The sequence below is a fragment of the Vespa velutina genome, chromosome 1, assembly GCF_912470025.1.
Source record: "Vespa velutina chromosome 1, iVesVel2.1, whole genome shotgun sequence".
NCBI classification, from domain to species: Eukaryota; Metazoa; Arthropoda; class Insecta; order Hymenoptera; family Vespidae; genus Vespa; species Vespa velutina.
Window position 1 is genome coordinate 14,148,422 of NC_062188.1, and position 18,613 is coordinate 14,167,034.

Genomic DNA, 18,613 nt, shown 5'->3' on the forward strand with positions numbered 1-18,613 from the left:
AAAAAAAAAAAAAAAAAAGAAAAAAATAAACTCATGCCACATTGAGGGCGTGTTAATTAATTAAAAGGAAAAGTGCAATTTAAAATGTAAATTCTATTTAGATGATTTTATCATAAGAATTCTCATGTGGGAAACGATTTATCGATAATTAAATATTTTTCTTTATCATCGTAATTTTACGTTTTATTTATTTCTCTGATCTATTAATTCTTTGAGGCACGGCGGGATTAAAAGTATCCCACCTTTTTGATGTATTTCACGGCATGGTGGGACATTTTTAGTCCCAACTTGCAATAGCAGTAACTTGCAGTAGCTGCATGTGCATAGGTTTATATTGCACCTCATTTATATAAAGCAGTTGGTAATGTCTTCAAACAATGTTACAAATGTATTCCTTATGTTGGCAACATTCAACAGGCAGTTACTGGTTGACCGATTGTTATACGGAATGTTTATTGCACCAACTTTGTTTTCTTAGTTTCATGTAAAAAATCGCAGAGGTAAGTTAATTTTTATAAAAATTAGTTCTTTATAAGCGAGGAACGAGTTTTATAATAAAAATCAATGGTTAATTTGATTGCAAATGATGAAAATATGGTAGGATTTAAAAAATATACCAATTTTGTTTCATTTAAAACTCGATAAAATTTCTGTGCCTCAAAGAGTTAAACGATTATATTATTATTTCAAATTATATTCTCATTCAATATATTATTAGACTGTCATATTAAAATATAATTTTTATATATCCTGATTATATTTTTTTTATTATATATTATAATATATCAATTAGATAAAAATATCTTCTATATTATCATTAATTATTCATTAAAATCATCATGCTCTGTGTACATATAATATCACCTTCACTATTATCACAATCTTGATGTTCCCATTTAACCAGTTTACAATTTATTTGAGTCTCGTGGATCACTATAAAACGTAGTTATTAAAGGGAACGTTTTGAGCTCGGTAAAGAACCGGAAGTACGAGCGCAAGGTCGAGATGAACGTCTCTTAAAATGTCTCTTCGAGACGCGGCACCTGACACGATCTAACCTAGTGCTAGAAAGCTCGCCGGCACTCGAGATTGCGTCAGGTCCTGGCAAACGTGCCGAAAGAGATAAAGCGATGGCCGGTGCTCTTGCCGATATCTCTTCGTTCTAGCTTCTTTCAACGAGATAAAGACACTTAACTCCTGGCTCAACTCTTTCAATTTCAATCGCTTTTAAGTCTACGTTCGAATCGACGACTCTTCGATTTCATTCTTAATGCATTTAGCCTCGATTTAATCCTTAAATGTATATAGTCGCAGAAATAAAATATATTAATCCATTTATTACAAGTTTGCTTTTTATTCAATTTTGTACAAAAAACATTATGATATCTATAATTATTTTTTCCCTTTAATATTTTCTTCATATAGTTGGTATATACATATATATTCTTTTTTTTTCTTTTTTTTTTTTTTCTGAAAAATTTCTACAACAATAAATCACGCATTAAAGGGTTAATCATTAATTCTAATTCTAGGCTTAATTCTAATTCAAATATAGAAAAGTTATGTTAGTGGAATGAGATACGTTTTAGTTGGGTAGATTCAAAAATATTTTACGCAGTCAATAATTGAAAATATTTTATTATTCGAGAAAATCTTTAATATATGATATAACCACAAATATATATATATATATATATATATATATATATATATATATATTACATATGCATGTATTGTATAATAGACGCTGTTTGTGGATACATAGGTACGTGATAATGGAAGTTTGGTAGTCTTGACTAGACTTAACTAGATTGGTCCTTCGAGGTAACGACGTTGGAGTTGGAAAGGCATAAGATATAGGAAAAGAAGAAACGATTAGGATTAGGGTTAGATTAGACCATTTCAACGAACGACTTTTTACTTAATTATCTTTTCTGTCTCTAAAAGGCTTGCTCGAACTATACAAACTTTCTTTACCTTTCTTTCAAACAATTTTTTTTTCTTTTACGACAAACACATCCTCGAACATTCGAACATTTTTCTTTTACTTCGTGAAATAAATCAATATAATAAAAAAATCTCTCAACATCCATTCTTATCGTTTTTATGCTTCTATGCTTGTATCTTAATAACTAGAATAGGAATATGTCGACTCTGACTCTGTTCGTATTACAATTAATATAATAATTGTTTTGTAATAAGAATATTGAAATGGAAAACTATTCATACAATGCTGCATACATTTTTTAATGTTGTTATTGATAAAATATTACTGCCCTTTATTCCCTTTGCGAGCAATTTCTTATTTTTCCGACTATTTAATAATATGTAGTAATATATAACAATATTAGAGAGAACATTACAAGTACGAAACTCGCATATAATACTTATATAATAATAAGTAAGCAATTTGAATATTAAAATTTGTAATCATGATCGAATATGTATATTGTATTCTTCGATATATTATTTATCAACTATTTCTATAAATAGTAGCCGCTAAAAAATTCTCTAAATTTTTCGCTTTATGAAAGTTCGAAAAATTTTAAAGGAGACTCTTTATAAGAGCTTTGGACCCTCAATCATTTTAAACAACCCTAAATCATTTGTTTCATTTCTTACAAAATATAACAGATAATAAATTAATAAAATTTTTTTCAACTTTATCAAGACAAAAATACATATAAGATAAAATGTTCATTCGTTCGAATAAAAATAATGAATCATTAAATTGCACAATAAAATGGTAATGAAAACAACAATTTTAAATCTATCTTTAAATAGAATTAAATATATAAAACATAAAATTAGAATCAAAACGATATACAACGAATCATCGACTATATAGATAAATTAAATAAATACTTATATACATATATAGATAGTGATATTTGTGATAATATGTCAAGCAAAATAGAGGAATATATTTTGTCGAGTTTGATCGATGTAGGATCACGATGGGGTCGACTTATCGTTTCTGGCCATTCAGTATCTGGCGTTTTTTTTTCTCTCCCCAACTTTCTCTATCATTATTCACCATCGCAACAACGTTATTTCAACGTTTTCTGGTTAACGACAGTAGTCAAGTCACCGTGGTTTTGGCCTTTTAAATCTTGTTCGTTCGACCGTGAAAGATGTCGAGAGTAAAGGAGCAACGACTGCTTTGTCAGCTCGATCAAGTCGATCGAAGGATCGTTTTTTCTTTTTCTTTTTTTTTTTTATCCCTTTCGCACGTTCCTTCGGTTTCCTCCAATTCCCAAAAAAGGATGATAATCGAGCGGAAAGCATAGAATGAGGTGAACTAAATCGATCCTCCGAAAGTATTCTCGCTCGTATTTATTTTCAGTACTGGCCGTCAACCGCATCCGGACATTCCTTTTATTTCTTTCATCAACGTAACGTTGATCTTTTCTATCGAAAATGCGATAACGAACGAGCAATCTCAAATATCGACGATGAGATAATATAGTAAACACAATATCGCTGACTTTTTCGAAAATTCTTCAGACAAAAGCAAGGGAGAGAAAAAAGAGAGGAAGAGAGAGAGAGAGAGAGAGAGAGAAAAAAATTTATCCTATGATCGTCCACATTGTCAACGGAGAGTATAGACTTCATATAAGGGTGGTTAAAGAACTCTTCCCCTTTCTTTCTCTCCCTCTCTCCCTCCCCCCTTTCTCTTTTAGATAGAATCGCTTTCAAAGACTCTTGATCAGTGAGTAGACACACGTTATTCCGTAATGGTGCGTGAAAATAAAGGGAGACCATGTTAAACTTGAATAACCGCGATCCATGTGAACCCTCGACTTATTATTTCCTCGATTCGATGACATCGTTTTTTTTTTTTCTTTTTTTTTTCTTTTTTTTTTCTTTTTTGTTTTTTTTTTTTTTTTTAATAAATAAATTTCAATAACGAAAAATCGTTAATGGGATTTTACTAAAAAAAAAAAAAAAAAAAGAAAAAAAAAAGAAAGGAAGAAAAAGAAAAATCAGAGAAATGTCATTAACGATGTAAACTTTGTATAAAGATGTTTTGTTTTGTTGGTTTTTTTCTTTTCTTTTTTTTTAATCTTCAAAAAAATTCGCAAACAAATAAATAAGAATTTAATAAAAACTTATGTATTCTTTTTTTTCTCGCCGTTCAACACCTCACACACAATATCATCAACACATTTATTCAAATCTTATACGTACGTTATACAGAAACTTGTCAGCACACACGCACACACAATTACAGTCACAGAATGGGATATCGGAGCACTGACTTTTTCGTTCTATGAAAAATCAGGTACGTTGAATACGATTCTCTCAATGATCTCCCAAACTCCTTTTAAACAATGGAAAAAAGTTATTTTATAGAATTAACTAATTACTTTTTAATATTTTCTCATTTAAATAGGATTAAATGTTACCTTTGTTGTATAAATATTATACTTAGGATCCACGTGCACGTTCGTATACGAACGAGATGCATTTTCGAGCATAATGAAAATGGCCTTTAGTAGGTAACTTGGAGAAAGAGAGAGAGAGAGAGAGAGAGAGAGAGAGAGAGAGAGAGAGAGAGAAAGAGAGAGAGAGAGAGAGAGAAAGATAGAGAATAGTATTCCAAGAACATCTTCAACGTCGTCTAAGTCTTAAGATGATGCTAGGAAGCCGATGGAGCATCGTCAATTTGGCTAACGCGTTATTAACGCTGAACAACGATGCCATTCGGTTTTACGCGTTTCTCCGTGCTACGAAAACTTTCTCTCGAGTTTCTACTCGAAAATCCAAACGATTCGACAAAGTACTCTTCGAATGTAATTTTCGATGATCGTCGTTGAACTTTGAACTCTTTAACAGTTTTCTCATTATTCACCATTCGTTTGTCGTTGCCATAAAATATAAACAATGTTAGTTTATCTCAATAGATCTTGACTTGACAAACAACTTCAACGAAATACTGAGAAAAAAGACATTTTGTTTAAAGAGTAAAAAAGAGATTTCATTCGCTGATACTCTCGTCAAGGTCATCGTCGTCGTCCTCTTCATCCCCAATGGATCTCGATCATCCCGGTGGTGTCTTTTTCTGCTTGCTGAGCTCCAGAAGAACAGGATAATGCAAATCGGCTGAATATTCCTGGCTCTGATCCAAGAGTTCCAGATGTCTCGACCAGACCTCGCTGTCGTATCGTTCGGTCTGCCTGGCTATGAAACTACGTTTGATCGCGGCTTCGGCGAATTTCTGAAACGTCGTTCCACGTCTAGGTGCTATCACCAGGGCCACACCGTCGTCAGCAAGCCAACCATAAATCGTTTCGACCAGGTCAAGCCTGGCATCGTCGAAGAAAAGACAATCTGCGCAGAGGATCACGTCGTAAGACCTTTTCTTGCTTGGTAGATCATCCTCCTCCTCGATGATGCGTGCCTGATAAAAATGGATCAAAGAAAAAAAGAAAAAATCTCGAGAATAAACGAAAATTTCGAAAAACACGATAAACGACAGGAACGTTACGTGCTATCGAATTTTGTTGATATTCGTACGATCGAACGAATATCGAAGTATAAAAGAGACGATTCTTTGAAAGAAGGTTTGAGTATCTGCATATATTTAAAACCATTCGATGAAAATGCTAGATCTTTTCAATCGAATCTATGTAATATTGACGAAACATTTACAAGCGGACAGAGTAAATGTTAATGTTAATTTGTACATCCAAAACACGATAGTCTAGTGAGAGCGGATTAGATGATAAACTTTGAGATTTCTTCGAGGAAATATCCAAGATAAAAAGAAATAAATAAATGAACGAAGAATATTTTTTATCGCCATCTTAAAGATACCAGTTTCACAGATAAAAGCTATTAATTATTCTATCCTTATGAGTTGATGTGTAATTTTGTTAAAAATATATTCTTCAAATTAAAAAAAAAAAAAAAAAAAAAAAAGAAAAAAAAGAAAAAAGGAAAAAAATGCTAGGAAAAAGACGTAGAACGAAAAAGCCGTCGATTTGATGAATAGACTCGATACTCGATATTGTCACGAATGTATTCTTCGAAAAAAAATAAAAAATTGAATAAAAGAAAAAAGAAAAAGGAAAGAGGCTAAACGTTAAGTACAACCGGAAATACGAGGAGAGAGGCTCGGTACGATCTACACAGGAAGTCGAACTAAAGTCTAGCCGGAAACATTGGAATGGTGCATCATCCACATAGCTATTCACGCGCGTTCCGTCTGGTCTGTGATAGAGAAAACGACCCGGAAGTTCTGTACAAGATTTAGTATTCACGAATGAGCCGAACTTATAAAAGCTTCGTAAACTATCGATTCGCATAATAGAACAAACGTTTTTCGACTTGCTTGTTAACGGAATAACGTTATTATTAATTCGAACGATAAATGTATATTTCCACGAAACAAATTGATCGTATTATTATTAACTAAAATATAATCATTAAATAAATGAACAAAATACAAATGCAAATAAAAAGGATTATTAAAATTCTACCAAACGAATATAGATTAGTCTTCTTAAACCCATTGTATAAATTAATTATAAATTTTGTAAATATATATACGAAATATAAATAAATAAATATATATCTATATATATGTTGTTCCATAAATATTTTATTATAATATATATTTCTATCTTTATATATGATATATATTTTTATTTTTATTTTTACTATAAAATTTCCTTGTTTCGTTCCTCAGAGCTCTTCGTTATTTTTTTATCGAACGAGGCACGATGTTCGAAATGATTCATCGAACGTGACAGGGAATGCATTACGTCGGGTCTTATACGAAATTGGTATGCGCATTGTCGAAGACAAGGGTGCACTTGACATTGTCGATGCCGATCACGTTAACATCGGTCAGAATGGCACACAACGAATCGCGTTATTCGGCCACGAGGGCATCGACCATGCGTTTCGAAATTTATTTGCTCTCTAATAGTATGATCCATGTTGGAACAATAGCCGTGGACGTTCGATTAAAAGGCAAGAAAATATATTAATTCAAAATTATTAAAAAAAATCAATAAAATTGTTTAAAAAATAAGAATATAGACATGCATGGGACTAAAAGACAACAAATAAATATCATTTAAAAATTATACAAAAGAAAAACTACATAATATATAGAATAATAGATAGGATAAGAAGATAAAGTATCATTGAGAAATAATGTAAATAAATGCATAATAGAATAGCATGCAAATTAAAAAAAAAAAAAAAAAGAAAGAAAGAAAAATAAAAGAACAAATATGAGTATATCGTTATCGATACGATATCGTGATTGACTTTATGATCGACTTTACGATCGACATATATCAAATAATCGGTCTTACTAATGTAAGAGAAATCGATTCAATCGAGATCAATAAAACTAAACGTATTGATCGTCGTAAAACTTTACGTAGTTCGATCGGAATGATCTCGAAAATTCGTAGCACCCTTTCGAGAGAAGATAATCACCTTTCGATTGCAATTGTTTGCGATAGCTTGCCTAAGAGCTCGTGCAGCCCTAGCCCATTGAAGAACCCCACACTCGACAAAATCAGCCATGTCGTTCCTCAGGACGATGCAACGAACGTTATCGACGCTGGTAACGTTGCCGTCGGTGAGCGTGACCGCACTGGGATTGCAGTATTTTGCAACGAGGATACCAGCGAGACAACTCATCCCACCACCAAGCTCGAGAACGCTTCTGTTTCGACAAATATCACGATTCTTTAGCAGATAATAAGCGAGACACTCCTCGGATGGCCAAACGCATACATTCCCAGTATTATTGAATCCAATCAGTTCGTTCGCAGTAAAATTCTTGTTTATCCTTCGTATCTGAACTTCAAAGAGTTCGTTCTCCAACATGGCGGAATACTCGTACCAACAAGAGTCAGAATCGGTCACAGTATTCTCTAACAGTATCGGCTTAAGCAAGCCAAAACTAGTGAAACGTCGTACGGAAATCTCCTCATCTGATTCTGATTGATAATCCGAAGAGCCTGTTAAAGCCTTTGCTAAGATACGCCATCTTCTTTGTGCTGTATTTGACTTATTATTTCTTCTTGTAATCGTCGAATCTCGATGGGATAATAATTCTTCCGACATTTTTTTACTTTTTTGATTTATAAAAAATATCGCATTACAGATTCTTTTCAATGATTGGACAACAAAGCTTTCCAATCACTTTTTCAATCGTTTCTTTTTTATTTATTTTTAATTTTTTTTTAAGTAAAATTTCGTCTTCGATAGGATGAACAGGCACTCAGTAACAAAATCGTCATACTTCCAATCGAAGATATAATTTTTTTTTTATAAATGAATGAACTCGTTTACAGAGCCGAGTAGCACGCTTTCTTGATGCACGAGGGTGAATTTCCCGCGTGAACGAAAAGAGGGTAGTTAGAGGGTTGATCGTAGAGTAAGCAGACGGGTAAGGACGAGGATGGACGAAGGGACGGGGCAAGACTAAAAGCACGAAGCCAAGTTCTAACTCGCGCCACGCGGATGGCAAGCGTTCTCCACGCCGCGAATCGGCGCTTGCGCGTCTCTTTTCGTTCTATCTCGCTCACTCTTACGAGCTCTCGTATACTCTGTCTTTTTCTGACTACTACGACCCTATTCTTCACTATCTCTTCTCTCTCTCTTTCTCTCTCTCTCTCTCTCTCTCTCTCTCTCTGTCTCTCTCTCTCTCTCTCTCTCCTTCTTTATATCTTCTCTTCGTGGGCTGAAACTGTCACTTTGTTTCTCGTTTCACACTCTTCTTTTTTTGTCTTTTTTTCTCATTTTTTCTTCTCTCTCTCTCTCTCTCTCTTTTTCTCTCTAAATTTTCTTCCTTCTTTTTCTTTGTCTTCCATCTCTTTCTTTTCCCTAAATTTATGTAAAAATTCACACCTAAAAACTCCTGAATCCTAATTAAAATGCGAGATAATTGCTTATTAAAAGTTTGATAAAATCACGAATAATTCGTTTTATTATCTCGAGTGTTAATGTCCTACCTGACGGATAATTTGTTAACAGTTAGATAAACTTTCTTTTTTTTTTTTATCTTCTTTTTTACTGATCAAAAGTTTAGACAAAAATGTTTTGGGTATCGTGTAAAGTTTCGAAAATTAGGCTGATCGATAATTCGCTCCTATTTTGTTATATTTCTTCTTCGTGATTTTATATATATATGTATATGTATGTATGTATGTATGTATGTATATATGTATGTGTGTGTGTGTCATAGAAACTCATTGATGAATGATTACTTCTATTTCAATGTGACAAGCATATTTGGTAAATTCTATGGCAGAAAAGTAAAGTTGGAAGTCGAAGAATTATATGCGAAGTGAGAAATATCTTTCGAAGTAAATCTTCTGATGTCCCTTTAAATTCCAACGGATTCCCTGAGTTCTGAAAAAATTCCTTATTTATCGCATTCTCCTTGCGAACTTTTCTCGTTGAATCCTTCGTAGAAAACTTCTCGACGAAATTCGATCGAAAAAAAAAAAAAGAAAAAGAATCGTAGTGTCAAATAAAAAAGGAAAAAAAAAGCAAAACGAAACACCACCAAAGTCAATTTTCTCGTTACTTTTCACGACAGTAGGTGTCAAGAGAACATGCTTTTGGAAAAAAGAAAAAAGTAATATTGTTCGTTTACCAATGTCTGTAGCAGTCGTGTCACGCGTCTGCTTTTACCACTGGCACTGAAAATCTAAGCCGCGTAGCTCGAATATCGTGCCAGCCATGTTCGTGGACATTAAACTGTCGCCGAAGCAACGTTTAAATCTTGGCCAAAGTCTTCGATAAAACGTGCCGGCGACCTGAAATTAATACGTTGCTCCGAGCGAACTTCTCGAAAGAGTAGGTACGCCTCTAATAATTAGTCGAACTTTACTTAGGAGGATATCAACCCTCTGTAACTTAATATAACTTTGAAGTCACATTCACACACATACGCACGCACGCGCGCACGTGCACACACAAACACGCACACAGAGAGAGAGAGAGAGAGAGAGAGAGAGAGAGAGAGACGCACGCACATCTGTATTATTTTATATCTTATTTTCGTCAGGGAATTAATTATTAATTAATATCTAAAAGTTAATTTTTTTTTTTTTAACACAAAACAAGAAAATTGAATTCGACAGAAGGTTAATTATTATTAACGATGATGTTTGAATTTTGTTTTGTTTTATCTATACTTGCATAACATGAAGGAAAGATGAAGAATAACATAGAACTTCATTATGAATTCATTCGGTACCTTATTATGATTATAATTATTATCATAATAATTGTAATTATTATCATAATAATTATAATTATTATTATACTTTCTATCCTCTTATTTAATATTATTTAATACATTTTTTCGTTTTGTTTTCACTGTCAAAATTAATTTTCTATTCGGCAAATGTACAGTTTCGTCATACGCATAATAAACCAAACCATCAATACTCTATCCTGAAGCTTATACTTGCTCTCACTCGAAATCACATTACGCTAATCGATAATCTCATCTTCTACTTCTTCATCTTCCATTCTCGTTCCACCGTTTATGTCCCCGAAGCGATGAATCGTATTTTGACGTTGATTCAATTTTTTGTTTCACGATCGATACTCATCTCTCTTTCTATTTTTCGTACAAATATATTCTCTTCTGTGTATATTTTCGTAATGTCATTATATATAATGTAGTTAATGTCTCTCTTTATTTTATATGCCTATGTTTATCGTCATTCTAAAAATTATTTAAATCGACATAGAATTTCATATATATATATAATATGAACGTGTCGTAACGTTTGCGTTAATTCAATTTCCCCTTTTGACATGTATATACGTATATATATACATATATACATACATACATACATACATATATACATACGTACGTACGTCCAATAGCTTTTCCATATTTCTCACTGCAAATCTACAGTTTCATAATTCTATTCACGTTGTATACACGTTATAGATGATTCGAATTAAAGCTCGAACGTTTATAAGAGAGAAAAAGAAAGAAAAAAAAAGAGAGAGAGAGAGAGAGAGAGAGAGAGAGAGAGAGAGAGAGAGAGAGAGAAAGCTTGATCGTAAAGGATTATTTATAGACGTTAATATGAAATTCTCGAAGAATGCACGTTGTTTTATATAACAATTTTTCGATTTAATCACCGATTGCTCGTTAAAGGTTACAAATGAAAGAAAGAGGAAATTGAAACGAACGAAACGAATAGGCCGCTTCGAAAATCGTCGTTCATCTCGTTCGTGGCTTAGTAACTTTGACGATTAATCGTTACGTGATCGGAAAATGTAGGGAGCAATGAGTAAATACTGATGACGAAGCGGAATGTGCATTTACGTGCAGCCGAGAAACGCTGGTTTCATGTTTAATCGGAGAACGAGGAGAGAAACGTTCCAATGGAACTGAAACTATTCGTAAAATTACGATGACAATGTTACCGAAAGTTCGGAAAATTTGTTAAACGTTCTTATCTATCGTTTTTTATCCAATTGATAAATTTTTATGCTATTTTAACTGATCAATTTATTTTTGAAATTATGAATATATAAATATTAACTTGATTCATAGATAATAATAATAACAATAACAATAATGATAATGATAATAATAATAATAAAAATGTGTCATTTATTTATGAATCAACGCAATAGATAATATTTGCAGCTTTTCTTTTTCTTTTCTGTGACAGTTTACTGTCCTTGAAACGAACAATTATTTGCAGAGATACTGCATTGAGATGCATACGTAAGACTGACAATGTAGTTCGATAACCGACTTCCATTACAGTTACGAATGTATACGTTCGCGATAAGACTTGCTGGGAAACTAGTGCAATGAAATCCAATTTCTTTGGATGCGTATCTTTCGATAATTATACAACTTTCACGTATGTAAGTTTTCGTGCCACCTAAATGCGGCCCAACAAAAATCAGAACATGATCTTACAATTAAATGGAAAGTTCAATGAATACGAACACGAATATTGTTGTGCTTATTAATTAATTATTTCAATAGTCAATAGTTTTTTCATAATAATTTACATCCTCAATTGTTTCAATTCAAATTATTATTATCATTCTACTCGTTTTCTGATATTGTAATATAATTGTGTGTAAACTTCAAAATGAAAAATAAATTGAATAAAAACTAGAGTTTGTTAAAAAAAAAAAAAAAAGAAAAAAAAGGAAAAAAAAAAAAAAAAAAAAAATCATAAAAGTAAAAAACGAGAAAATATGACTGTTAAGAAAAAAAAAAGAAAAAAAAAAAAAAAACAAGATGTGCTTTTACTAAACCGTACCTATGATACATAGAAAAATTTCTGCAGTTTCATTGCACTATCGCAAGTGTTGGGTTTCTAGTTCCATTAACGATTTATCGACTGACAGACGCGTCAAAATACCACCGACCCTCTTCTCTTCGTACTTGACCCACGTCGAAGCTTATGTCATATTTACGCATCTCCCGAATGAAATTCTAATCCTTTTCCCATCATAGGAGAAGGTCAAACGACGTCACTTAAATTTCTATTTTATTCGTCATATTTGATTACCAATAAAAATAATAAATAATAAATTTCATTTCAGAGATGCTAAATTGTATCGTGTGATTTTTAGAAAAATTTATAGTAATCCTCGTTTTATTATTAACGACATTCAATGTATATACTACAAACAATATATAAAAAAAACATGGTTTCTTGAAAGTATTAATTTTTTATTACATTCGATCCTAGAAATAAATAAATTCGTTTTCATCGATACTGGAAAAGACGAAAAAAAAGAAAAGGGAAAAAAAAAGAAAGAAAGAGAAAATGAGAAAAGAGAATCAAAATAACGTAAAGATATTTAAGTGACGCTTATGCAAGCTTCGACAGCCTGTGGGTTTCTAGATGTATGTGTTTCGTATTGTTTGACACAAATAGAATCTAATGTCAGCAGCACACGCAGTTTCATTCAACCGTGAAACCAATGGGCTTTGCTCGACCGCGACAAATATAGTACTCGTTAGGACATGATAGGACGTTTTACCGTAGCTGTCTCGATGGAAATGACATGCATTTAAAAAAATCCTCTTTATTAGATAATTATATATTCGTTTTTTTTTTTTTTTTTTTTTTTTTTTTTATTATTATTAAATAAAATCATTCACGAAATTAAATTAGAATCATTTAAAATTTTCTATAATGCTATTTATGTTTTAAACACGATCATTAGATAATTGCAGATTCATATTTATTAGATAAAATCATTTCTTTATTCTTCTATAAAAATTTGATTAGAATCATTTAAATTTATCAATAAAACATCCGTGTTTTATACATGAATATTAGATAATTGTATATATTCATTTTTATTAAAATAAAATCATTTGTTTGTTATTCTGTAAAAATTCGATTAGAATCATTTAAATCTTTCAATAAGACATCTATTTTTTACACAACAATATTAGATAATTATACATTCATTTCTATTAGATAAAAACATTTCTTTTGTTTTTCCATGTATTTCGATTAGAATCATTTAAATTTTGTCAATATGTGTGCTAAACCTATATCGTTTATATATGAATGAGTCAAAATCAAAATGTTTTTTTGTTTTTAATTCGTAGACTTTTTCGTGCACTTCCGTTAGAACGGCTTGCATTTCGTCAGCATCTTCAAAATACAGTGAAGCGTACATACGTCGTTCGCGTCTCGATGCTTCATTTTCGAGGGAACAGTCGCTCGTTTAAAGCGTGGAATAACAAGTTCGAAAGATTCAACTCGTACAACGGGCCTTTCCTTGCGAAGAAGACGTAAACATTTCTCTACTGGCGTTCCACATCTCTGAACATGTTCGCTGGACCAACGAATCATTTCCCATTGGGTTTGCTACCGTCATTTCTTCTTCTCTCTTCTCCGACATTCGTAGTTAGCTTCCGAAATAGCGACGACGTTTTGCTTAGATAACATCGAATATCTGCATCTGTAGTATTTTCTTGACAAACCAAAATATATCGTAGAGAATTGAAATGTTTTTGAACGTTAATTAATTAATTCATTCATTAATTAATATATTTTCTGTTAAATCATTTTTATAAATGGTCGAACTCGCATAAAAATATTCTTTTATTTTAATTTATGATATACTTTTACTTTGTCTCAGGTTTTTTATTATATCGTTTATGGTTTATATGTCAGAAAATCGAACCTTTATGATAAATTAATATATTTTTCTATATTTTTTTTTTTTTTTTTTTTTTTTTTTTTTTTTTTTTTTTTTTTTTTTTTTTTTTTTTTTTAGTTTTAATTATCATTCTTAAACGATTAGACTTGTAAAAATACTTTTATTCACGTTATTTTTATCGATGTACATATGTATATTTATTTTTATTTTGTATCAATTTTTTCATCTTTTATATTAATCTTTTCTCTTTTCTTTTAATTTGTTTTACATTTATTTCAAATAATTTGTACGGTATTTGTACAACACCGGATCGTTTGAAAAGTAATTTTTATTTGTATTTTTAAAGAAAATTCAAAGAGAAATTTTTTTTTTTTTTAGAGTCATTTAAGATGGACCGTATAATTTGATCAATTGAAAATCAATTGCTTCTTGATGGAACTTGACAATTTTCGCATTTTAACGAAGTGCATCTCTAAGATTGTATCAAAGTGATAATGAACAAGAAGGCATTGTGTCAAGAAAACCTTGAAAGTGCTGGCACCGGACTGCGTTTACCGATTGCGTCGAAGGTACTCTCGCCAAAGTCTTTGCCACCAAGGAAACTTTGCATAATCGGAAAATAGAAGTTCTTCTTCCTCTCTATGAGTTCACAATTTTTGTTCCAAAAATAAACCTATGATAAATTTAACAAACGATTGATCTTTCATGAAATAAAGGTAAGAAAAAAAAAAAAAAAAAGAAAAAGAAAAGGAAAAAGAAAAGAAAATCATTAAAAAGAAAAAAAAGTTAATTCAAGATTGCATTTGAAAACGAACAAAAAGCAAATATATTATTGTTCTTTGTCGTTTCTTTCGTTTTATTGCAACCTAAATCTATAAGACGATTGAACAACAAACAAATACATATAAAAATGAAAAAGAAATAAAAAAGAAAAAGAAAAAAGAAACAGAAAAAATAAAAAGAAGCATGAGGAAAGTGCTTCGACTAATTCGTGACGTAACCACTCTGCCAAAAGCAGCAGTGCGGTGCGCGTCAGTCAAAAAGGCCGCATTTCTCCGCATTCACGAGACTGAGTCTGCAAAAGGAGTTCTTTGAACGATCCAAACGAAGAGATAAACAGAGAGTAATAGAGAGAAAGAGAAACAGACAGACAGAGACAGAGAGATAAAAACAGAGAGACAAAGATACAAGGAAATACAGAAGAAAAGATAAGGATTCTAGTTTCTCTCTCTCTCTCTCTCTCTCTTCCACTATTTCTATCTATTTATCTATCTATCTTTGTCCTTTGTTATAACACAACGATACTGCGGTCTTTCTGGCAAAGTGTCCCGACGCATTGCGTCTAAGTCCTCGCATGAAACTGGGCAAGCTTTAAAGCCATGACGTTATCCGTGAAGACGAAGAGGGCAAATACGAAGTAAAGACTCCTTTTAGCACTTGGCCAATACATATCGTTGCTTTTGTTGATAAGTGTAAACCCTCGCATCCACATATATATATATATATATATATATATATATATATATATATATATATGTGTATACACCATATATTTAGGAAGAACAAAATATACACGTAATACACGAATAAAAAAGATGAGAAGTTTGTCAATAATTCGCAAATGTCGATCACCAAACGGCCCGGATTTGTTCAAATGAAAAAAGAAAGCCACTATAAAATTTTTGTCTCACGTCTATGTACCATTAATGTTTCTAATATTATTATATTTTTCATAAGTTAAAAAAAAAAAAAAATCAAAGCTATATCAAGAAAATACGATATGTAAGCTTCTACAAAAAATAAATAAGAATGAATGTATACACGGTAATGAAAACGCAGCCGTTCCGCATCCAGGAAACGGATTAAAGTAGGATTAAAGATGAATACGATCCTGCTCGCGAAATCGAAGCAGGGATTTAAACGCGAGTGGAAAAGTACGAGACAGAATTCAACCAGCGTGTAATAAATTTTTTAATTGATTTTGTTCAACTGTGTTTGTTGCCATTGGTTTTATCGTATCAATGTTTAAATTCGATTTTTCATGTGTTAAAAATATGTACTTGAATTTAAATACATCGTCGTATCTCGAAAAGAGAACAATTATTTTATAATAAAATTGGTAATGTCAGTTTTGTTAACGTTTTATTTTGTTCGAAAAAAAAAAACAAAAAAAAAACAAAAAAAAATACAATTAGTTTTTCTATAACAGATATTTTTCATTTTACATGATAACAAGTCAAATATTTATAATTAATTAATCGAACTTCGTCGGACTCGTAAAATAACGTTTTTTTTTTCTTTTTGCCTTTTTTTTTTTCAATATATATTCAGTTATATTTGAGTTTTGTGTTAGTTCTTCTTTCAGTGCATCATTTGTATTAATCTTTTTCTTTTTTTCTTTTTTTATATTTAATTGTTTTTGTTTTTAATGTCATAAATTAAACATTTAAATACGATTATTTATCAAGTACATTAAACATGTAAATATATTCATTGATATACCGTTCTAATGGTGTTAAGAAAAGATTTGTAAAATAAATATAAAATGTGTGCTAGACAATGGTAGGACAGATGGAACGGTGCCATCCAGTTCCAAAGTTGTCAAGGGACGGCAGTTTGCCCTGCGGGAAAATTAATCGGCACGACTAAATTCCGAAATTCAGAACAGGCTGATCGATGAGTGGACTCGAAACAAAGAGTCTTGTTAACAAGAGATATTAGCGTCTCGACAAGGCGTAGGATGAATTGTCCGTAAATGATGACTTCTATGTGTGTTAGTGAATGAGCAACATTTTTAAGCATGAATAACGAAATTCATTTTTTAAACGTTTGTTAACAAATCTAATTTACTTTTTGACAAGTATTGAAAACCCAATCGATTAATAAAATGACGGGGGAGGATGAGAGATAGGTGGGAAAGCATATCCCCAAGTTTGATTTCAAAAATTAATAAAAAAAGAAAAAAGAAATTAAGAAAAAATTATTAAAAATATAATTAATATTATTATTTTTCTTATTAATATTAAATATATTCTTATCACATTATCATAGACATTACTTTTTTGACTATAGTAATTAATGTTCGATGCAAGCATTAAGAAAATTAAGGGAAAGATTTCGTTTCGCAATGAACGATCTGACTAATGACTAGCCCCGTTTTAATGGAGCTACCATAATGAAGTTAATTAAAAAGTACTTTCAAGTATAACGGTTTACTAGGATACGTTTGTAATGTTTTAATGAAATTTGATAATAAAATGACATTTTTAAATAACATTTTATCGTTTCGCGTTATGTTAAAAATGAGAAAAGATGCGTAAATTTTGCTTAAAGTTTTAACGGGATACTTTTTCTATCTTTTCATTTGCTTTCAACTTCTTACAAATCTATAAGTAAATATATAATCAGGACTTATATTCTTATTCATATATCTTTTTTCTATACTACACTTGTATAATATTTTCAATCACAAATTTGAAAACAAGTTTCAATATATGTTAATAATGATAAAATATTCTTTAGATCAACAATAAATATTCTATAAATATTCTTTTAATCAATAAATCTATTAATACTAGTACAATAATAGTACTAAGTTTATGTCTATCATATAAAGCTATTATTAATATAAAAGTAATAAATTATTCAATAATCGATCTATGATAAATGTTTTGACAACATTCTAGGTTAACATATTGTACCAATAATTTTTAAGATTAAGTTGAACTATGATCTAAACATTTTGGAGCGAACTATATATTGTAAAAAATATATAATATTAATAGACTTACATGTTTCGTTGTTTGGTAAGGAAACTTCAATGCTACTTCTACCAATTGCTAAATAAGGCTGACAGGGTTTATATTCGTTCTTTAATAGTATTTAAGAGAAAACACATAACTTATTTAATATCACTAGTATCTTTAACCTCAAACTTATTAAATGGAATTAGAATAACGAAACGCTTTCTTTATATCAATGAATTCAAAGAATATTATCGTTATACGATATAAAGGATCATTTAAAATTTTTATTCACAAACTACATCAATTTTTTTTTCTTGTAATAAAATTACAATACACAAACAAAATAATTGTAACACGTATCACGATGTACACAGTACGATCAATTGATCCTCACTGGATTAAAGCAGAGCCATCTCTTAGCCATGTCAAAAAATACATTGTTATATTTTATCCTTGGAGTAACATGCATATAGGAACATTATTTGATACTATTTAGTTCTATTTGGTTTTGTTATCACCAAAATTCATTTTCGTTCATGTTTTCATAAAAATTGGGATTTTTTTCTTCTAACAATTCATGAATAAATAAAATTTACATTTTTTTTTTGGTTATATTTTAAATACGATAAAAAGACTGATAAGAATTTATCTGGACAAGTACATATTTAGTTACGTATATATATATATATAAATACACATTTACAATT

At 30.9% G+C, this 18,613-nt stretch overlaps 2 protein-coding genes across 3 annotated transcripts in view; both read right to left on the reverse strand.

Moving 5' to 3' along the window:
* Window positions 1-18,289, reverse strand: part of LOC124946480 (WW domain-binding protein 4) — a 42,374-nt gene extending 24,085 nt beyond the window's left edge. The window contains exon 1 of the mRNA XM_047487227.1: window positions 17,952-18,289. Coding sequence (XP_047343183.1) covers window positions 17,952-17,953 — 2 coding nt within the window. The 5' untranslated portion in view covers window positions 17,954-18,289. The remainder of the gene's footprint in view (window positions 1-17,951) is intronic.
* On the reverse strand, window positions 865-9,983 carry LOC124946493 (calmodulin-lysine N-methyltransferase). 2 transcript variants are annotated; one of them, XR_007100099.1, is made up of 3 exons: window positions 7,459-9,983; window positions 4,410-5,404; window positions 865-4,324 (listed from the first exon to the last, which is right to left on the reverse strand). XR_007100099.1 is itself a non-coding variant. In XM_047487244.1 (2 exons), exons 1-2 carry the CDS (start codon window positions 8,092-8,094, stop codon window positions 5,045-5,047), a joined length of 996 nt encoding a protein of 331 aa, XP_047343200.1. In that variant the 5' UTR covers window positions 8,095-9,983; the 3' UTR covers window positions 865-5,044. The 2 variants fall into 2 exon arrangements, 1 of the variants encoding a protein (XP_047343200.1); XM_047487244.1 differs by having other exon boundaries at window positions 865-5,404.
* Window positions 18,290-18,613: the final 324 nt, after the last annotated feature.